The sequence below is a fragment of the Botryllus schlosseri genome, chromosome 6 (genome assembly GCF_051294905.1).
Source record: "Botryllus schlosseri isolate E-star chromosome 6, Bs_hap1, whole genome shotgun sequence".
In the NCBI taxonomy this organism is placed as follows: Eukaryota; Metazoa; Chordata; class Ascidiacea; order Stolidobranchia; family Styelidae; genus Botryllus; species Botryllus schlosseri.
The window spans coordinates 26,801,731-26,826,167 of NC_137241.1; the positions used below are offsets into that span (position 1 = coordinate 26,801,731).

Consider the following 24,437-nt stretch of genomic DNA (forward strand, 5'->3'; position numbering starts at 1 on the left):
CACAAACTTTATACGGATGCAGACCAATTCAAAAGTGAAATCAATATGGCAAAGTATGACGTTACGTCACAGTCAGGATAATAGACAATTGAATTCGCATCGGACAATCGCATCAAAAAACTTCAACGGTATAACAATGGCAAAGCTTTATATAAAAACAACAGAATACAGTTGACGTACACAACACAAAGCAAACTGGTGTACGAATATAAGTGCCACTGTGATTGTGGCTACGTGGGAAGAACGTCAAATCATAGTGTCCTATATGCTGTGGACATAAGCAAATCTCACGGCTCAGTGAAATTGGTTCACGTCATACTTTCAATTTGGCTAAAGGCAATTTGACGGTAATTTTTTACCGGCTTGCCGAGCATCAAATTTGATAAAACGGGTATCGATCGAAAGCTGCCGCTGCACTGATTACGAAAATATAAACAGTATTTCGCTCGTGGCCCTGGAACCCCCATAATCATCCTCGAATTTTTCATTGTTATGGAGAGTGGCATAGTGATGCAACAATGCTGTCTGGCGAAACGAGAGAGTAGCTCATGAGCAAATGAGTGGCTGCGCGGCGAGAGTGAGTGCTCTGCTGGCGTCGCGGCAATGTGCAATCAGGGATATCTAAATATAGATATCCCTGTGTGCAATGAGCTCGTTTTTAGAAGTGCAATCGCGTCGCAGAGAAACGTTGCGCTATGGCGCTTCGGTAGAAGCGAGCACACAAATTACCAGCCTTTCCTTGACTTGTAAGGGTGGAACTGGGTCCACAGAATGCATTAGGGCCCTACGAATTTTCGTGCATTGTCATTCAACTTGTAGAGATCTTTCCATCTAGGTAGCTGTATACATTGGATATATCCTATATTATATCGATTGGCTTAGCCTGCTTGGTGTGTAGGGCTCCAGAGACACGTTGCTCTGTTAATGGAGGGTGTCGATTAGGGTTACCGTGCGTCCTCCGTTAGGAGGATTTGTCCTCCTTTTTCCGGTTTTTGAAAATGTCCATCGAGGACGCCTAAACGTCCTCCTTTTTGAGATTTTGTCCTCTTTTTTTGATAAATTTGGTTAAATGTAGTGCCAAGTTCGACCGAGATACAGTTAATAAGCACTGAAGTAACGCTCCAGCGGCTATTTCGGGAGTTGCGCCGGAAAGTTGACCTTTTTTTAGTCAACCGACAGCGAAGTGGGAAAGATTTACCATTTTTTCCAGATTTATCTCCGGTATTCTAAGTTACAAAATTTTGAAAAAGTGTCCTCCTTTGCCGATTCCAAAATATGGTAACCCTACCTATAGGACGCTATGATTAGACGCTTTCTCCCTCAACCAACTTCATCTGATTCACCGGTAGAGCTGATGACATCGAAAATTTAGGGTCTGTAAGCGTCCAATGTATTGTACATCAAGTTTTAGCAATATGTAGTGGCGACAGCGGCAAGTAATCTGGTTTCCACGTCTTGGGCAGAAAAGAGTAAAACTGTATAACGCTGTCTCTGCAGGAGCAATTCGCACAGACGTAGCCTACTTCATTCGTTACTATCTGTCACTCCCAACACATCAACATCACGGCGATAGCTTCGCTTCGACCTGGCGCTACACGAAACCTCTCTCGGACAAAAACAATATCCCGCCAATTTATTTCGTGAATCGATGAAAAATAGAAAAAAACAAGAAACGGAAAAAAAACGTAACGCTCATGAAATACAAACGCACTTCTTGCACTAATTGTTATCAAAACGAACGAACGTCAGTAGAAAAGGATCGACAGAGTCTAACCGCCGCTCATTGTCTTATGCAGAGAGAACACGGCGTACGGCTCGGACGGCACAGGGACCCGGGATCAGGTCTAGAAATACGAGATAAACCCTACCCTATTGTAGCACTTCGAACTTGGTAATAGAAATAGAATCAGGCTAGTCAAAGCAATGTTCCTCAGCCTGAGTGAGTGACTTGTTTAAAATCTCAGTTCCACAACATAAAATTCGTGTCACGATCTCCCTGCACCTGCCCAAGTCCCATTACATCCGAGCGTCGCCCGACAATACACAAGAACGCCAGCGACCAACGCGGGCCCCGGCCAAAAACGAAGCATTTCATTGTTTCGAAGCAAAAATGCGAAATAGAAATCTTTTGCTTCAAACGCGCGGAGAGAAATTTCCTAGAAAATAGTCAGAAAAGGGATGACAACAATTGCAAAAAAGAACGCAAGGAAAAAGGACTCGTCGGGTCGAGCGGATGACCGCCGCGCCGAGGATGGCAGATACCATCGACACGGCGAAAATAATCCAGAGGTAAAATCTTAACGCGACGGTGCGACATCGTCGCGCATAGCATAAAACCATTCACAGCATACACTGAAATCAAAGCGGTCAATCTCAAGGACTGTATCCCCTACAGACCGTCCAGACAATTTCCAACCAAGTTTCGCGCGTTAATGGACAATGGACATTCGCCAACCACACAGCGTCACGTAAATATACGCTGAACAGCTATCGCGTAAGAACGCTTTGAACTAGAACAGGGGTTCTTGAACTGAGTTCCGTGAACCGGCAATGTTGAACTACGTCGTTAAGACACTACAAAACCAGATTATTATCCTTCGGCAATGACGCCGTTAGTGAGACTGTGACATACCTTGTCTAGTCATTAGTAGCTTATTTTAGGCATAGAATTACCTGAATAGAGTTGAGGTTGATGTGATTTTAGTCATTGCCTTCCGAAATTTTAGGGTTCGCGAAACAGCCCACAACACTCGAAGGGGTCCGCGATTAAAAAAGTTCAAGAACCCCTGAGCTAGAGTGTTGAAACAAGGCACCGCGACTGGACAGCTGTTTTTCTTTCGCAAAACACGCCGAGACTTTCGTAACGACCGGTCGCGAATAGCTATTTTCGAGTTGGAAAAATTCGGAGGCGTTTAAAACACGAGATCGGCCAACGGGAACACGGTCTCGTCTAAACCAGTACTCTTCAACCTTTTTCGGTACGGCGCACACTCAAACTTGTTGCGACAAACTCACGCACCCACAGTCTATACAGGTTACCCTAGAAGTGAGCTGACGACTCAGAAGAAGACCAAAAAGCGCGATCTTTCTCGCCTATCTGCCAAATTAGCAGAAATTGGACTGGTTGTTACTTAATGCTCATAAAGGTCACTACACTGTCACCTTTGACACATCACAATTTAGAGCGTAACGATGCCCACGCACAGTTGCATACACTTTCGTAATGGTGGGTGCGTCCCTGCGTATTTTACTGCACACCGGTCGAAGAGCACTGGCCTAACATGAAAGGTGCGTTTTTGTGAACTATTCCGTCAGACTACAACACACGCGCCGAAATCAGCCGGTATCCTGCAGGTTGTTGCAAGCGTGTAACGGCAGGAAATCACATTACCGTAAAAAGACAAACTCTTTCTTGAACCACACTGGCACGCGCATTTTGTAGCCGATTTTTTGCTCCGCGCGACTGTTAAAAATGGAACACCTTCTTTTTCGATTGCTTGCGTCGATCGGTTGACGTTCCCGGCGACAAATCCATTGTCCGTGCGACTCCACGGGCCGAGCCGCGGCAGTAAGCTCGTCGATACAAAATCAAGTTCCTCGCCTCGCGCGCGAGTCGCTTATATGAAACTGTAACCGCGCCGGTCGGCGAATCGCGCGCAAGTTCTCCGAGATGGAGTCGGATTAGGAATCGTGACCTCGTAACGGCCGGAACGGTTTTATTTCCATCGACGGCGAACGATTGTCGCCCGGCTTAAATTTCATTTGCGAAGGTCCAAGACGCAAACCTGAAAACGAGACTCGATTTAAAAACCGTGATGAACTTCAACTCGACAGTGGCATCGGCCGAGCCATATCGTTCACGTTGGGAAAGTTAGTTTATACTACAAAGTCATCATCGTTGTACTAAATCCGCAGAATGAATATGTGGGATACAATTCAGACGAAAAACATAGAAAGCCGGAAGTGATATAGTGATGTGATTTGTGATTGGGAACAGGACGAATGAATGGCAGCGCGACGCTCCGAAATTCGTGGCAGAAGACAAGAAAACGGAATTTAAGGGGACTAGCAACCCAAAAACCTAAATTTCGGATGGCTACCCTGATCACCATGAAATTTTCACAGTTGCTAGATGTCGCTATGCTATAAACAAAAAACCAAAAATTTTTGTTCTACCCTGCAGATTGTGGATTTTTTTGTATTTCAAGGACAGAAAATGCACCTACACGGGGAATGCAAAATCTCGATATTGTGAAGTCCTTTTTCCGATCTAACGCCTTCTCTAGGAAGTATAGGACAGTGCTGTGCTATGCTAAAATTTGAAGGATTACATGCAACCCATATCGGAGAAATTTCATTTCGAAATTCAAAAATTCAACAAAATCCCATTTTTTTGTCATAAATTTGCTGTAAGTTTATTGTGACGTTCTGTACCTCTTGACATGGTAGGCCTATGACTAAAAACTTTTAGCATAGCACAGGTCTGAATCTCAGCTTTTCAAAAAACCTTGAGTGACGCATTTACGACAAACATTTCAAACAAATTTTTGGTTTGCAGTGATGCAACGTAACAAAATTTTACAATTGAGAAAACGACTATCAAACACTTGAAACGTAAAAAGTCAATGAACAAGTGTTACCGATGTGAGGATGAGTATGAGTGCCAGAATGCCAACTGACAACAATCTAACAAATTTGTACCCCGGGAGATAATATAGATAGATATATTTTATAACTGTCAAACCATATATTTTATAGAGTAATCGGACGAAACATGCGATCTTTTGGTTGGAACTTGAACAACCCCCCCCCCCCCGATTATAAAAGGAAAATAAAATCGAAATTTTGCAGTTTTTAGTTATTGTTTGGGTGAAAAATGGCCATAAGGTGACATCAGAGATACAATTTAATCATTTCTTACCACAAAAAAAAATCAAAATTTTGTTTTTTTTGGGTCGCTAGTCCCCTTAAAAAAATGCAACCAAGCTGTCCCCAGAAGATGCATCGTTTTCATGAGAGTCAAAGAGCCGCTGTTATATTTTAAACAAATAGCGGATTACGCAGTCGTAGATCCTAACGCAATCTCGTCTGCGATTCAGGAATTGCAATCGACAAGATTAATCCGCGCGAGTGAATTGAGGAATAATTTTATCAATGTCAATCTATGAACTTACTCATTCGTCCGTGGACAGTGGACAGGCAAGCATGCGATACTTCAGCATGCAACACTAGGGCATGTGGCCCGAAGTTAGATTTAGCGTCAGGGTGAGTGTTAGTTTTGACACTATATAGTCACACGCTCAAGGTAAATTGTCGCATGTTCAACCATCGTTCGTTTCATTGAACCGCGTCCTCAAATGCGGGGCCGCCCCCAAAAGCGTATTTAATCAGGGAATAACAAAAGAAGCGCTCACCGTTCCATCAGACGCGCTAGCTCCCACTTTTGTCCCGGCGGCGTTCCAACAAACCTCAAAAATGCCGCCCGTGCCTTCGTAGCTTCGAACCAAGTGACCAGTCTGAACGAGAATTTAGGGGTCAAATTTCAAAGCAAAAACCCAGTCCACGCCACCGCTGAACACAAAGATTTGAGTATAAATTGCATTAGAGTCGAGTAGTAGAAGTGAATTATTTCAACATTGAATGCTGCGGTCTTCTTCACCAACAATAAATCTACTTTCGATACTTCATCCCACTGTTGCAGCCTTGAAACTTCGGTTGGCCGCGTTGCAGGGTCAAAATTTCAGCACATGGGTGAGAATATTTGTATAGGCCTAAATTTCTGCAATCAACCCGCATTATGATTTGGTTACAGTGAGCGAGTACAAAACTGATTTTGATCACATATTAACCGACGTTATTTTCCTTGTGGTTGCAAAAAGGTAAGGTAAGTTTACCAAGTCAACCTTACTGTTACAACATCGAAATGAGCGGTAATTGAATCAGTCAGGAACTCAACATTGCCTGTACGTACCTGTGTGTTCCAGATATGGACGCATTTATCAAAAGAGCCGCTGGCAAGTAATCGCCCGTCGGGGCTGAAAGCGACGGAATAGACCGGTTCCTGATGCCTGGTCAACGTGTGCAGACACGTGCCGCGTTCGGACTCCCAGAGTCGCACGGTCGAATCGAAAGAAGCGCTGGACGCGAAAAACAAACCGTTTTGTAAATACCGACGGGGCCAAGCAAACGTGCGTGCACATGAGAAAAAGGAGTATGAAGTTCACAGCTAAACACTGATTTACATATAAAGCTGATATTCCTATTGTGCAGTTGAGCTTAATTAACCCAAGTCAATTCAGCAGCCTCGCACGGCTTGCGAAAGAAAATTCAGTAAATACTCAAAGATTAGTCAAACCAACGTGTTTCTATGGTGCCGATGGGCAAAGAGCTACAACGGCCGGCTGATCACAGTAAAAACGGTTCGTTTTTTCACTGTAGTGGCGGGATGAATACAAAAAACCAGACTCTGTTGAAGAACTTAATCAAATATAGCATCTACTAAAACTCGATGATGTAACAAGGTCACTCGGTAAGTTACCGACAGTCCTTGTTATATTTATGATTCAATATCATGAGTGGGCAAGGTAGACGGCAAAAATAGAATTCCTCGTGGAGAATCACTGCTTATTGAGATATCACTCAATAACTCAGCGACGGCGAAACTTAACGGTCACATTCCACACAAAGACAGTCGCTGTAGTGGGTCCATTTCGGCCGAGCACATCGAGACAGTAAGGAGGCGGGAAACCAAGAAATCGCTGACGCGACTTCGTAATGATTTCCCACAAGCACATACCTGGCAAGTAACAAATTCTGATTGGGATTCGGTGAGCCGACTCCGGCCGGACTCCATTTTATGGTGTAAATCTCTTTGTTATGCGCCCGGAGATCGTGAACGTATGTATCTTGTTTCATAGACCAAACCTGCACAGCAGAATATACGAATGAGGAAACCGATTTCGATAACGTTGCATTTAATTAACGCTACGAGAATGAGCACTCAAGACTGAAGTCTAAATCGTAGCAATCGTAGCAATTATTCTTTTTTTTTTTCGACCCTGGAAGTTTGGTTGGTCGGGTAAGACACTAATTGCCATATCTGACGCCATCAATATTATTAAATTTATATGCGCGAGGGCCGCAACGGTCTTGGTGGTTAGTACTGCACGAAACATCTTGCAAAAAAGGTAGGATTGGTAGAGTAACAAATGTTCTTTTACAAGACATCAAATTAAAAATTCAATGTTCCAATTCAAATTTCTCCTCCTTTACCAAAATGCGATAAAATATCACACAGTACTCCCAAAGTCACGGATGTTATTAAAAATACCGGACCATTGAAAAGAAAATTGATCTTTCGCTTCATAGATCGAAATAAGCAACACTTACTTTTAACGTCATATCGTCTGAACATGACGCTAGAAGACGTCCTGACGGGTCCCATTTTATCGCGTTTACTTCATTCTAAACGAAATTGAGATCGTAAGATTTCCGCTCGCTCAAGGCGTGCTAACGTGCGCTAAAACTTACCGAATGTCCTTTAAAGGTTTTCACAGGTTTATCGCACCCTAACCTACAAACGTGTATGCTCATATCGGTGGAACACGAGGCGAAACAGGTATCGTTTTGCCAATCAACATCAAGAGCAGGAGCTGAAAAAATCGTCATAATCAATATATTTTAAATGACAAGTGTTCAAATAATAGCTATGGACATTGATGATATCAGAAATAAATGTGATATTACAACTTTATTGATTATAATTGTCTGACCCCCTGAATGCGACTGTGGTAGAACCAGGGGTTTTCCAATCTCTATTAAGCGTAGCGTTACGTGTAATAATTGGATGCCTTGCCACAAATTTGCTGGATGATTAGATATGAGAAACTTGAATAAACCATGTGGAATTACCAATTTATAAAAGACATAGGAAATACTGTAAAATATACCTTGATGAAATGGAAACTGTTGTTTTGATTCTCCCGATAGAGCATCCCAAATTATCGTTGTCTTATCAACGCCCGCGCTTAAAATGTAGTTTCCTTCTTTGTTCCATTTCAAGGCGAAGATCGGACCCTTGTGTTGACCGAGTAAATTGGCCAATTGTCCTGAACCAAGAATAAATCATTTGAGATTTACAACACAAAATTTCGAAGAGATAGAAATGTCGAAGATATTACTGAACTTCTTACCGTCAGTCGACCATATTCTTGCATAACCATCATAGGATCCCGTTGCTAATAATGTCCCGTTACACTGCAAAGAGCGTTGACAATACGGTTGATAACTTTCATTAAACAAGCATGCCATTTATAAACTGGCGATTGCATCTGTTACGAATCATCCACATATGTACCGATGAGGCATTGATTTAGGATAATTGATTGGGATTGATTTAGGACAAGGCCGCCATGACATTAGAACAGTAGTTCTTAACCGGGGCTCCCTGGAGGTCACTTACACACAATTTCACACAGCAGAAGTCGCAATGATTTGCGGTAAATATTCATCGTAACCTTTTTCGTTTTGTGTGAAAATACTGTTTTTGTTCTTTTAATACTATTGTACTAATACTATCAACGGTGTGGTACGTTTTCACATTGAAGTGACGGGGAAAATTTTATTAACATCACTTACATTCCAGTCGAGTGAAGTAACGTCTTTATTGCTAGGAACCTCCTGGTTGCCTTCTTTTATACAATGCCGTAAAACGAGTTGTTGCCCCATAGCTGCGCCACCGGACGACGGCACATCTTCCTTCAAGTTCCATATGCGAGCGGTAGAATCTCCCGAACTGACAAAATATACCAGCATCACTAGTTAGTGCTTTCCTCTACAATTAACCGACTAATTCGTAAAAGACATGATGGCGGCCCATTTCCAGAAATAATTTGATTATAAGGAGCCTAACTGCGTGCTTACCCGGATGCTAGTAAATCACAGGTGGGATTCCAAGCGCAAATGAAAACTTCAGAATCGTGCCCTCGTAAAACTGTTGCTTTCGTTACCGGCAAACCAACGTCGTTCATCGAAGGATCGACTTCCATTTGATCGTTGTGGACTGAATTCATTTCATTTATAGCTGTGAAGATAGAAATAGTAAGGCTCCGGGTCCAACAAGGATTCCATGGAATTGATTAAGCTAGGAACACCTTGCATCTATTACATCATACATCCAGGCTGCACGATGTTTTGGATGGAAAATTACTTGTATTCTCGTATGAAAATGGAAGTGACTGTAATGCTAGTTTCGAAAGGGGTTCAAATGGTTGTTTGCTTACTCACTGCTACTTCAGTATCTCATCGTAATTGACCGATCTCAGATGGATAATGCGGATAATGCCGAGCTCTGTGTCTTATCAATTCTTCAGCGCATTAGTCCATGCACTAGGTATAGCATCTCCCTACTGTGCGTCTACTCAAGAACTTGACAGGGTTTTGTGTAAGCATCATCCACTCAATTTCAGACTGAGACTCCCCATTATACCACACACCCTGGCAAGACAACAGTTTCTGATACCAACACCCCAAAATCCTGCGGCTACATGTCTTCGTCTTTTCTTTCGTAACCAGTGCATCTCCCTACTGTGCGTCTAAGAACTCAGCAGGGTTTTGTGTAAGCATAATCCACTCAATTTCAGAATGAGACTCCCCATAATACCACACACCCTGGCAAAACAACAGTTTCTGATACCAACCCCCTAAAATCCTACGGCTACATGTCTTCGTCTTTTCCTTTCGTAACCAGTCAACCCACCCCTGCTTCTCTGATATCAGTTCAGTGCGTGGAGCTTGAATTTCATCACTACTAACGAGACTACTGATGTCCCTAGCAAGCAACAACCATTTGAGAACCTTCCAAGGAACATGCAATCACTTACAAATAACCAAAAAAGTATCGGGTGGGGACAAGGATAACGTGAACCGTCTTCGTCATGCACACATGCATTTTTAATCTGTGGCACCGCGAATATATTGTTGGGACAGTTCGGCGTTGCAAGTACAAAAAGACAAAAACAAAGCATCTTTGATCTTAGTGATGTGAAAAACATTTAATAGCACTGGTCGAACACACATGACTTATTTTACAGCATACTGTTTTTATGTCAATTGGATCAAAAAGCACAGCGGTATTCATGATGCCAGCGTACCACAGACCAAGTCTGCCGATGTCATACTGCCATAAATCCACATCTTGATTACGAATGGAGCCCAAATCACAAGAATAGATGTGCACGCCTGCACCAAAGTGGGCTGCAGCTCCAAACCAATTTAAAATCTGTGGGTTCGAGATGTTATCCAATTCTTTTATACAGCCGAGTTGTACTCGAACTGTTCTTACTACAAACTATAATATCCCCTCGCATTACATACTGGCCAGAAAATCGATCAATAAAAATGACGTCAAAGTGACTTTTATAAAATCCATGACCCCCTGCGCCAAGGTCGGCGAAAAAAATACCGCTAGCTTCAAGAAACGAACCGTCACGACTACTTATTCATGGAACCTCTCGATGTAGATTCCGTGCTCTGGCTATTGAAGGTTTTCTTAGAGCTCGAACTTTGCCGAACTGAAAATTGCCAGTCCTGCATGCCGTAGGGACATTTATTTTTTTCATGGGACTTCTGCGTATCGTGTTTACGGTAGGGAGATTCCTTTTTTCCGTGGGACTTCTGCGTATCTTGGGAACGGTGGGGAGATTTATTCTTTCCATGGGACTTGTGCTTATCGTGCTTACGGTAGGGAGATTTATTTTTCGCATGGGATTTTTGCGAATCCTCAGCGCGGTTAGCGCGTTTATCATTTCCATGCGATTTCCTACCTAGTCCGTTCGTATTCCCACTGTCTCCGTTAACTTGTGGTTCCTGTTTAATAGCGGTTGAGGTAGCAGAGGTAACAGACGAGATAATAGCACTGTTCAAATTATTAGCCGTCATACTCGACGACTGCGACATTGCGGAAGCGTTCGTCAAAGGCGCAACGGACGCATCGCCGCCCTCTTGCGACATCATATTGACATTGTTCGTCGTCTCTTCAGAGTTCTTTTGTTGCGCTTTCTGCTCTTGCTCTTGCTGCAGCTTGTGCGCCGTGATCTTCTCGCGCAACTGTTGCTGCCTGGCGTGCACGACGTCTGGCATGACTGCGTCGACAAGAGACAAGCTTTCACTGAACCTTTCTTCGAATATCACCCCGTCCTGGAACGAAGAAGAATCGTGTCATTGATCGCAAGATGCATCCGCGGAACAAGCCAACGTCTGGGGTTCGCAAACTTGTTTCAGGGTGGCCGTGAAACTGGTGAAAGCGAGATGTTTAAATATAAATCAAACTACAAAACCAGATTATCCATTGGCAATGATGCCACGAGTCAGACTGTGAAAGTGACTACCTTGTCTAATCACATGTTGGCCCATTTTAGGCTAACCAGAATAGAGTTGTGCTTGAACAGATGACATGTTTCAAATAGCTCATATCGAGATGATTGGGCCAGAAAGTGTAGACCTCTTTTTATTAGTGATCGGATTTTGAAATTTACGGTGCATGCAGATGCAACTGCCCATAAAACTTGATGGCGTTTGCGATCAAAAAAGTTCCAAGAGCATACGTTCAATTCTTCGACAGGCACAACAAAAAAGACCGAAGAATTTCTACATCCTACTGAAATGTGGTTCTTAACATGTGGAGGCCTTCCCAGTATTGGGTCAAATTCCTTCACTACCGCAAAAATTATCTTTGCCTTCTGTGCAATTTTTTGGCAAAGTCTCACTGTTTTTTCACAACAGCCACACTCGGATTCCTACCAGAGGCAGTTATTTGTTGAAATCGGAATAATCCAACGTAGAGATATGACAAAAGGTTTAGAACCACTGCTTTAACCGACAAATCATCAGCAGAGACAAAATCACCAGCTCTTCTATCTATTGAATAGTAACGGAGGTCACATATGCCAGTTTTCATTTTTTGCCGTGTTTACTTACATACTGACCAGAACTGAGCAATAATAATAATAATTGAAAGTGGTCATCTGCTGCATCTAATAGCTGTATATTATTTAACAATGATAAAAACCCTGATATTATTATTATTATTATATAGATAGAGTGAGAATCTATTCGGTTCCACCAAAAATATACAAATACAAAGCATAAATGCATAGATATCTGAACGATCAGTAGTCCCATGAATTATTTGAAGTTAAAACTTTTCAGTTGACAGTGGTGGAAATCTGCACCGAGTGATCTGGAAAGATTTTTGGTAAATGTCTTGACACATCTACTATTAGAACAGATTTCAGACAAGAAACGCCAACTACACCAAACAAAGGAAGTAGTACGCATTTGTTTATACAGTAACAGACATGCATTGCGTGACGCATGCCGCATATGGAGCAGAAAGCCTCATGCGGCACTAGGCAAAATCCTTATAAAGGCAATAAGTACAAACTCACTTCATTGATGCTTATTTCGGCTTCAACATACTGTAAACCTTTTTGGATGATAGAAATTAGAGCTGCTGATGGGACATGTGCGCCGTTAATATTTGATTGACCGATATGACTCTCCAAACTGAAGACAAACGCGCTGTGGTGGAACCCTGAAATACAAAATAATGAAAAACAAATAGAATGCCAACAGCATCATATTCAGCCCTTCAGCCTTGTCATTAGAAAGATTTTGTTAAAACGGTAGCCTAGAGCGAGGGTTTGCAATCTGCGGTAGAAAAATTATGCTGCCCGCACACGGTGTGAGCTAGGTCAAGGGACAAAACCAATTAAATCGCCATAATATGGATACACTGAATTTACGAATAAATATGTAAGACCAAATTTATTATATGATCTGAAACATTTGTGAGATTGCCATAAAACCACTCACGATCGCTATTGAATTCGATATCGAATTTGATTGGCAGTCTTATGATCACTATTACAATTTCCCAGAGATGATAGGCATTGCAGATACTAGAAAGCCTATATGTGACCCACAGATTCACCGCATTTTAAAAACCTGACCCGCTTATTAAAGGTTGCAACCCCAATGATCAAGATCAATCCCATTTCATATATCACAAAACATCAAAAATTTGGGGTTAAAGTGTGTGTGTCTTAGAGCCGTGTTTTGTCAGATCAACATGAAATTCAGCTACCTGTAGATTACAATTTTCTTTATTGACCCTGACCAAGAGGGCAAAGTTACCAGATGAAAAAAGAAACATGATAACGGCAAAGATTCGCCCGCATAAAGCATTTCTGGTACACCAGCCAGAACCCACACCAACCAATTTCAGAGTTTAGTGGTTGGCAAAGTCAATCAGAAACGCAAACATCACACAAGGGAGAATATCGTCCAGTTCATTTCAAGTCAAAATCAACAATCAATATTTTAGTAATACATAGCAATACTCAGAATACTCGCACAGAGACAGCTAGTGGAAATAGAATCATGCTTGAAGGCTGCAGATTCCAACACGACAAAACTTCAACACAAAAAGATCAGTAATTAATACATACAGGATGTACTGTGATTCTGGTAGAAACACATGTTATGGTAAGCTGCAGACAGCATGCTGCAGTAGCCTAGCGTGTTAACAGCAATTCAATCATAACACCCTCAATAATAAGAAGTTAATTCATGCCAACTCACCAGACTCTTCAAGGTAACGGTAAACAAGGAAATTGACTTCATCTGACGTTATGCTCATGTTCAGCATCAAAATTACTCCGGTCCTTTTAATAGTCAGTTACTTTTCTCGTCTGCATCAACGTATCCAATTAGCAGAGAACCGTTCAACATAAAATCCGAGTCACTTATCCATATCCGTCAAAGTTCTTTATATATCCAAGTTCAAGCAACAGTGCAGTACACTACAATTTAAACAGTACCTTTGTCTAGTAGCACTAGTATAAGTGTATCTGTTCTATAGGGTACAGAATGAATTTTTAAAAGCGGTGTAAAGTAAGAATTGCTGGGCTCACCCAAACGTAAGTATGTGTTTCATCAGGCATAAAATGCATTTTCATAGGCTTGCAAAGTAGGAATTGCTGGGCTCGCCTGAACACCCCATCAATTTGCAAGAAAATGCTTGCACTATCATGTAACCTATTATTACAGACAATTGTATGTGAATAACCAAATCATAAACAGTAGCTGTGATTGTAACAGAACTGTTTTCGGGCAATAACACTATCATTATGGCAAAATCAAGAAAGTTTTGTGCAGAGTTAGATTGTAAGTGACACTATGAAATTAATTTCAGCTGGATGTACTCATTGAGCCACGCCCCGGACAAGGTTGAAATTATATTTTCCTGCCAACAGCTATAACAAACATCCATCAACACTTAACACAGAATTCATACAAACTGAAACATATTATCTTTGACAAGGGTTGTGTGAGTACAGCACATGAAGCTGCTCAAGCAGAGGGGAGTGTGTTATTAAGATGCTTCTAACCTAGCAGTTCAAGCAATGGCTATGTCAGCACGAGAGTGCTAATATTCATGCACAGTTGCTCAAGCCTTCATGGCATGCACACATCGCGGGTACGTCATTAACGAACACGTGGATGACGACGCCCATGTTACCAATCCTTTGTGCCACGAACGTCACAAACCAGAGGGTTTACTGTGTGAATTCCTGAGATCAGGTGGAATTTCCGTCGCTCTTATTCAAACATGGATGCAGTGCAAACGACGGCTTAGTAACACGGGAATATTACCGAAGTGCATCGTGCTAGTTCTGGGCTGACCTTCAAATACCATATAAACTCGCGCCACGTACTGGGCGAAACCATTACGAACGCGAGGGGATGCGATACTCAGCGAACGAACATGGCTATTTTTAAAAACGAACACACGATTCTCTTTAGTCAATGGACGCAACCACTCGTTAATCCCACTCCGTATTTAAAAGCTCTCCCTCCTTTACGCGTGACCACAAATGCTCTTTCTCTCCCTCTCTCTTCGTGTGCGACCGCGCCGAGTGGTAACGAACGGTTCCTATCGCCCTCTCTCTTTATTAAAAGACCGCGAAACCGTGTTTTGCCGTCGCCGGATTATTTTTTCTCGCACTGGGAATGACGAAACGCGCGTTAACCCTCTAGCGTAGTATTGCGTCGTCGCTATCAAGCAATCAAACCATCACAATGGAAAACGTTTTCCGCAACGCCGCTTTCGGGCAAGCTAATGACACTGACAAGTGACGGACTGTATAACGCTTTCCTCCGGTATCACGCCGAATTTAAGCTTGGATAATCGCGTCCGATTCAACACAAACTAGCGGCTACACATCTTGACCAATCGTATTTCGCGCAAACATTACTACAAATCACGGGAAGCACTGTCAATCGCGGTTGTTACAGATCATCAAGAATGCTGTAACCTTCATTTACACAAAACGAGCGAGCTCTAAGCGAACGCAATTCACAAATATCGCATGAAAGAGAATACCTTGTCGGCATTTGGCATCAACTGCTATTGCAATACTCCAGTGTCATTATACGGTTCATTGGAACCTTATTGGTTCCTATTGAACTCTGCTAGAGCCAGATTTTAGCACTGTTCAAGATCACACTTTGAACAGACATATAGTTCAAGAACAGACTGTTTCTGCGAAATGAGTCGTTGCAAAATACATAAAGAAAGTCACAGCAAAATAGTCAGAACATTGAATATATACGGTGCAATTTGGCTAGATGGCCATATTACAATTCAATTCAATTGATACCATTACCAACCATGAATCAACATCTGAGGACTGAGGATATAGTTTGCAATTAGTACCAGTAATAATTCAAGTAACGTAAGATCACCGATGTATTCTTTAATAAAACAACACAAGGATACATAGACATACCAACGAAGTCTGAACTACATATTTGTACTCAGGGTGTGGTTTAATCAGTGCAGACAGCAGTCTCTTGATGAAACCAGGCCTGGATTAAAATGTAATAACATAAACAAATCGCGGCATAAGTTTATAGCTCTTCAGGTGCAATAACCAGAAATGCCCAGACATTTGCACAAACAAAGCACAAATTTGTCAAGTCATGGAATGAAGGCAATTTCTTCACCCGTAAATCCCTTTTCCGGTTATACTTTAACTGCAAGCTTTGTTACATAGCCAGCACCGCTTCAATGCATTCCTGTTACCACACTAACATGCACTTAACACTTGCTCTCGATGAAAATCCAACAATTTGACAGGTATTGAAAAGACCCTTGTAAAATGTTGAAGTCGATTTGAACTGAGTATCAGAATCAAGCCCTGCAGCTAATAATAGAACATGTGTGGTTGGTTTCAAAAGGGTTAACCATCTACTCAAGTTCTAATAAAAGCCCTCAAGCAATTGGAAATCAATAAGCCTACCTAGCTGAATATTAACCTACTTATACCACATACTATATTTACTGAGGACTATACATTGCAAATACACCATTATACAGTAAATATGGTATGATAAGGCCACTGCAACCTTCTGAAGGGATAGAACATGGCCGTGTACTCACAAAAACATAGGTCTGGTACATGAAGCGTGAGATATCAATCACACATGATACTGCAAGGATGGGTAATTTTCTTACAATGTTTATAGCCAAATTATTACTCACTAACCTGCTCAAGGCAGCAGAATACCAGTTCAAAGTCAAAATATCTACTTAACAGGAAAACTGCTCAGAGCAAAAGGATTATAAGTCACAAATGTCAATGCTTCATCTCTTTACAGCAATAACAATTTACATTGGGATGGAATTCCTCACACTGCCAGTCTGCTGTGAGCCAGTGACATAGCCTAATGGATCCAACGTCCCAATGTGATTATTTAAAAGACTGCATGCAGCTGCAGAGTTCATTTCTTTTCCGCTTGATACAGCCATGAAATGATGGGCCTACACCAGACAGCAGCAAAGTGAGGAAACCATCACAAGTTGCCAATGGACTGGTAATACAGTTAGTTTCAATAGCAACCAATGACACTTTGAAATGTATAAGAAAACTTACCAGTAACGTGAAAGTATAAAACATACCAAGGACTCTTATACAAAACGAAGAACAGTGGAAACTAGCCAATCAATAATAGGTTGACAACGCAAATTGCGGAAGGGGCCTAATTGATCAATTTCATATAATTACTCAACACTACAGCGCTAAATTACTTCACTTACAGAAAGTGCTTTGATCTAGTCAGAATACACTGTTGTACACGAGATACCAATGCTGTAAAAACCTATTCATTAATTCTGAATGGCTGCAAGTACAGAGTATTCTACTGCACAGTCAGTTCTGAAAAGGGTCATACAGGTTCACCACTTAATAAATCCATGTTGTCCAATCTGACTTGTTGAGTCAAAGAATGACATACTGATAGTAGCGCAATCCACAGTGTAAAACATTGAATTATTCAAATTTAGTCATCCTCTTTGGATCATGTGAGTCCTTTCTACTTAGCAAGGAAACAACACTCAAAAGCAGTGATGAAAAAATGAATAGTGTATATTGCGAAAGTCATAAGTGAATGTTATCTATAGGCTATACTATACACAGGTACTGCACCCATATTGGTTATAGCTGGAGAAAGGAACCCAGTGATGATTGATAATAATTGATGTGACATATTTTCAAGCTCTACCAGTGCATAAAGCTAGAAACTATTTATTCATTTAAAAGCATCCAAAACAGAGCTTTCACCCCAGGTAAAATATAAACATTCTTAATATTGAATTTACTATCAGCAGAAACAGAACAACTGGTGTTTGACCTTTGATCTTGTGGACCGATGGAGAACTGTCAAATATCGAATATCAATCAATCAATATTTTCTGCCAATCTGAAGTTCACAAATTATCATGCATCCGATTTTACCTATGATGCACGACACAGACTTCAACAGCTCAACAAGGCAGAAGACCTAGTACACAGTTTTCCCGTGCCTCAAGCATCTGACGATCAGAAGTAGACTTAGTTTCGAATTCACACTTATATCATGTCAGGTTAGTCGGCCTCGGCTATATAAGTTGATTTCAATACGAATCAGTTTGACCGACCCGTATTCATTATTTGATAACAGGTAACCGAGATTGTGTGTTGGTAGAGTACGCAATACTCACTACTCATTCCTTTGTTTAGTGATTCCAATTATTAATTACACCAATAATAATCATTACTGAGAGGCACCAGTGTTAAATTAGCACTTTAGAAACAGAGAGCACTGTAGAAACAGAAGATCGTGATCCTAAAATGATATGGTTCAACCTGTTTCGCATCCTGTGATATGTGTTACACAGTGCGATATCAAAAATATTTGATGAGATTGTCAAAATCCTACTGGCTGTGGCCTAAAGGCTAAATGGTTGTCGGCTCATCTACCATTACTACATACCGCTAAATTCAATTTTAGCCTAAGGCTTTTTCAATAGTTGTTTTGAACAACAAAGTCCCACCACGCCTAGATGTAATGTCTCATTGTCTCATGTAGTAACCAAGCATGGTTGATATTTCCTGACAACATCTATACAGTACACACTCGAGTGCCTTACAGCACCAAATACCAAGGTTAAATTACCAAATGTAACAGAAGTGATCATTTAACATTTCATATGTTTGGAAATAGCTATACTACATAGTGTGCAAGTGACGTGTAAGCAAATCATCAGACGTGCAGAATGAAGGTGCATCACCACATACAATTCCTATTTGTCACATCCATAGGATATGATGCCAATTTCCCATTTACTGCATGCCCTGCATATTCTCAGCGCATAACCGATTACTACAAGCCAACACAAAATAAGATCAGAATAAGGTAGATAGCAAGATTACCAGCATATCACATAACACCGTTTACAATCTCAACCGCAATTTAAACAATAGCATCTCCCTAGTTCATCAATTCATATTGAAAATTTAAAAAAATATTCATATACAAAATATGCAACAAGGGTATTCATTCAGTACCGGTATATACTTTATTCAAGAAGGGAAAAGATCACCTCAGTTGATAACACACATTAGTCGTGACACAAATTTCAAGGATGACATTTTCACTTGGGGCAGGATAAGTCCACATGTATAAAATAACCAACTGGATTTAGATACACTGGCTTTTGAACAATCAAACAGCAGTGGCGCCTTGTTCACGGTCACTAAGGCTCTTTTCATTGCATTTCTTAAGACAGTGGTGATACTCGACACAATAATGATCTACTGCAGCAGACACATGAAACCATTGGCTTGCTATAATATATACATACATGCATAACATAGAGATGCAGGAACATGGAATTGATGACCACCTACGCATTCAAATAACATGAGTGAAAGATATGAAGCAATTTATTTTTGAAAGGTACAAGCTCACCTGAGGCAAAACTATATCAAAGGTCTACAATTGTCTTGTATGCCTGTAATGACAATTCGGAACCTAACTGACACTTACTAAAAAGCTGATTATTACAGAGCATAATTTCCATAGTACATCCATTTCATTGGTTCAATAAATTCCCAACCTGATGAAATTGATAAGTAAAACCAATTATTAGCAGTTCAATATGGCACAGGTTGCAGAAAATGGAAACAAGTGGTTATTCAAATGAGTAGTCGGAATTTACACAGACGTGTGCGAATAGGTTCTTGGTGGTATAGAACTTCAATATACAATTGAACAGTATATACTTATAGAAATGAACCAGAATATTTTTGGTTGACACTCGATGGGGGTAATCACCAGCATCTAGTAAAAAATTGGAAAGAACATTATATATCAACATTCGTATCACAAAGTATGATGTCACAAATATTCGAAGCAAACATACCATTTGCAGACTACACTATTCTAAGATTTCAACTCTAGGTGGCATCAATCTTTGTCACAGGGAGGCACACAAAAAATCATGCATTGCAATTGATAGTATGCTATATCGGAAAAATGGAAAATATGGTGTAAAAGTTTCAACAAAGGTCAACATCAAATAGATAAAAATATATCACAAAATACGGCTAGTTCTTGGGCTAGTTCTTGTTGCAAAATCGTATATTATCACATTATTCAAGGCCGGATAGTTTCACATATCCATCTCTCTTCAATCTTGTGAATACATACAGTTACATCAATGATGACATGGAACCATAGCATATTACGCAATCTGGTAATGGGAGATGAATATAAAATAAAGAGAGAAATAGGCATCACGGATAAAAAGGAGTGAGGACGAGAAAAAAGGAACTGCCAGACAAACAAGTTGAGGCAAACTTCCTTTCACCTACACCAAGTCTCTGGATGATAGGGCAAGGAAACAGTTGTGTTGGGAATATGATATGGTCCCATTATCAACTGAAACAGGGGAATTTACTTGGAACAAAGGAACCCGCAATCACCAAACAGTAATGAAACGACTGCTACTAAAGATCGACTGCCAAATGCCTGAACCGGCATACCAAAAATATCAGTATAAATCTTCACTAGATGAGGACTAGGTCAATCTGATTTGAGGACAATTTTGTAGTCAAGGAAATTGGCATGAAATAACTGGATGATTACCGTACTAGCCATTATAATACCAGCCATTACTACACCATATGGAAACCTTAGTCGTAATTCACATGACTGGACTGATCAATTAAATCTTTCACAATACATGAACATGAACAGAATTGCACAGTGATTCTGCTCCCACAACAGAATATGAAATACATCTACAATGTACCGCAGTGTGGCAACTGATAAGATGGCCATAGGATGGTATTGTAGTTTGATCAATACGTCACTGTCAAATTGACATTCCTGATAGCACACTACAAGCAATTCATAATTATTGAGCAAGGAACGCAGAGGAAGCATATGCAGTTATGTTGTCTGGATTGCGTATCTGCTGTTTGACGTAGGCCTACATGCAATTGGAATGTACAATCTCACTCTAACTAAACAACATTGCTGCTGCTACTGAGTAAACCGGTTACGGTACTTGAATGTATGCTCAAGTTCAAAAACAACAGGACAGAGGGTGTAAATTGTAAGTTGGCAGTGGCAAAACGCCATCTAAATCAGTAATAAAATCTGACCAAAAAGAAATTCTGATGCAGTTGTATAATAGAACTATATCTTCGGTTATAATCAATCATCAGATATCAATCAGCAATAATATCACCATGCATCGTCAGCAACCTGAATTTATCGAATTCAAATGCAAGGCTGTATTTACGAAATAAAACTGATCATGAAATGCTTGAATATTATAGTAAAGTAACTCTAAAGAACTCAGATATTCCACATTACCCCAAGTAAAACTATTAAATTAGACTTAGAAATGGCCAAAAAGAGCAAACTTCGGTCAAAATGCCAACATTTACTAGGCTTAAATATACTTGAGCAGTTCAAACCATGGAACGAATCTCAGTAACATTTTGTTTGTGATGGGAAAAGATTTGTTGAGTTGACACACCCATAAAATTACACACTCCACTACCACAGTGCTGACGCGAGCATACCAACTACCAATGGCAAACAATAGTCGACCAAAAACTAGAGAGGTCACATTGAAGAAACTTGCTGACAAGTATGCCATAAGAAACTGCACAATACAAAGTTCAATGTCTGCTCAGACTATGCTCTGCAAATCAAAGGAATTTTCTCTGAAAATATATGCATCCGTACTTCACTGAAGTTCTTACTCTGAATTTTTCAGAGCAATAATAATGGGTGAATGGTTAAGCACGACTTTCGATTCACAGTAATTTAGCTGCATGATATGATTGATAGGTCTAACAGCATCTCACAATGATAGCAATTCAACAATAAAAAACATGACTTGTCATGAACGGCAACAGCATAGCATAGTATTGGTATTTTCCCTTTAATGGAGTCAAAAATAGATTACTACAGAAGCCTTAAAGCATGGAATTAGATGTGTTTTCAGAAAATTAAGAACCATCAAGATTCACTACCATATGTTTCAATACCGATTGATTGTTCATAGCACAGAATCACAGATGACTGTCAGTCTATGCAACTCACAATGAACACTGCTGATTGTAAATCAATGGACCAATATAAATAACCTAATTGAATAAAACCAATTTAAAATCTGGGATATGTTCCAATATTGAACGAAAGTTGTAAGCAAACCATCCCAGCCTGGCCAATAAAAGATAAAGCAAATCAGCTCAATAGAATGAAATATATCACATTAAGCATTAACAAAATAACCCTTCTGACACAAACTATAATCAAGTTTAACACTAACAGAATACTTATAATACATTGTCATTAGTCACCCTTGATATTGAAAAACTTTGGAATTGAGAATTTGCAATGGACAACACAAATTCATGTACCAATAAGTAAGCTCTTGTGGATTTGAAGGCCTACAAAGCAACCTTCGATAACCTTTAAAAACACTAAGACATGGTTTCCTTTCTCACACAAAAATGAGAAAGTTCACTAGAGAGTGGAGAACATTTAGATTTTCACTAGATTCAGACGTGAAGACAGTTAACTATATACAATCTTGATTGGCCACACATCACACCAACATAACAAAAATCAATATATACACAACACATTTTTGATATCGACAAGGAGGGGTCCTAAAGGCCTCCAAGTCAGCCATCACAATTCACATTTAGGAAATCAACAATGAATTGGGGTAAGACTGTTGACATAAAAGTGATCCATCCCTATAATTAGGGCTTGAACAATGCTTCGCACAACTCTTGAAATTTGTTGACTATAGTGCATAATCAGGAGAATTCACGAGATTTTGCACCCTAAGTGGCTATTTTTACAGTGAGATTTATTAGACCATGAAGTGAGAGAGAGTGAGAGATTTTATGACAAAATGACATAAATACAATAAAAGAGATAAATACATAGCCCAGGTCATAAGCAGAACCAAGATCACGGTTATTGATGCTTGATGCCATTAATCTATCAATCAAAAGTCAACCTATTACCATTGTAATAGTGCAGCCATACATGAAGCAAGCACTAGCATTTTCTATGGTCAACAATTGACTTTATCACTAGCCTACTGCCTTCAACGTGAATACAATGTTGGCAATATGCAGATTTGATTAGCACAGTGGCATAGCATATTACTGTATCAGGGTTAGGTACAAAAAATGCAACCTAGAATATTACAATAACAATACTATAAAATCAGCCGAATAAGCAAAAACCAAAGCTTCCATAGAATCAGTGAAAATTGCAATAACATCATCTCCAACATATCACAATACATAAGCGTAAAGTTCATTTAAAATTCACAATCATATAAATAGCACGGATAATATCACAACCATAAGCGACCAAAAACACATTGCAAATGAAAAAGCATAGCTACCCTCTGTGATGCTTCACATAATGGTCTGTCAATTAGATCCTTTGAGAGCTGTGTCCAGTCACAAATGCCAATCTCTTCAGTAATCTCAATCATCTTCACAGGTCACATTCCAAGTAACATGACGGTACGAAAAATCCGGGTTCGAATCCACATCCATTCGAAAAACAGGGCAAGGGCTACAATATTAACCTAAAATTACATTCCACCATTCATCAGGCCATACAGCATGGCGTTGAGGCAAAATACAGACTAGCAATGGAAATATAATAAAGAAACCGTCGCGAGAAAGAGTTGGCGCATGTAATAAAGAGAGAGGATTTGATCTCTTTATTGCATTCGAGAGGAGCGATAAGCATCACCTCCCGCGTAATCCTGCGAGGAAAAAAAGCAGACTATTTACATTTGTGAATGCGCGCGCAAGCACACCCACCACTACAATTCGAACAAATGCGTCATACCATCGCAACGTCAGCACACAATGTTTACTTGGTCGCAACCACTGAAGAATACCGAAGGGGAGAGCACTATGCCGTGTCGGAGAAACGAAACAGTTTATCGGTCCGTAGTGAAGGACAATCCCCTCGCCTAAAAATATGGTAACGCCCTATACTTTACCATCGTAAAGGACATTCTTGTGATCTACCAAGGACCTCAATTTCGGTAAAATCATACATGTTTGGTCGATGCTCTTCACAGCGAGAATTCAAATGAACAAAAAGTGACGGAAATCTTGCCTCACCATCGGATGTCAAAACTTAAATGAGCTACACAATACAAACTTTATTTACATCACAGATACTGTTCTCGATATTCGGCACGAATGACACTCAGAGATAACGGTTTATCAGCAAAGCGCTGTTAGTCTGTAGTCTTATATTCTATCAGTGGACTAAATGACCGCATTTCCTGTAAACTAGTGACGAATGCACATTGCACATTGCCCGCAAAAGCATGGGCCAAATCCACGCAGCTTTATTCAATTTTCACATTCGGTTCGCCATTGAATTTAGGCGATGCAGTCGATCTGCAATTTATTATTTCCGCATCTCCGTTTATAGATCATTACTTCACTACTAGATATGAGCAGTGAACGTTTGGTGTTCGA

At 40.4% G+C, this 24,437-nt stretch overlaps 1 protein-coding gene across 1 annotated transcript; it reads right to left on the reverse strand.

The window, feature by feature from the left end:
• Positions 1–1,618: 1,618 nt before the first annotated feature.
• On the reverse strand, positions 1,619–23,566 carry LOC145441871 (F-box-like/WD repeat-containing protein TBL1XR1). Its single transcript, XM_080319820.1, has 13 exons — positions 13,642–23,566; positions 12,447–12,592; positions 10,824–11,196; positions 8,923–9,082; positions 8,638–8,794; positions 8,193–8,256; positions 7,950–8,108; positions 7,531–7,652; positions 7,390–7,464; positions 6,797–6,924; positions 5,972–6,137; positions 5,415–5,516; positions 1,619–3,785 (listed from the first exon to the last, which is right to left on the reverse strand). Exons 1-13 carry the CDS (start codon positions 13,706–13,708, stop codon positions 3,759–3,761), a joined length of 1,746 nt encoding a protein of 581 aa, XP_080175946.1. The 5' UTR covers positions 13,709–23,566; the 3' UTR covers positions 1,619–3,758.
• Between the last annotated feature and the right edge of the window lie 871 nt (positions 23,567–24,437).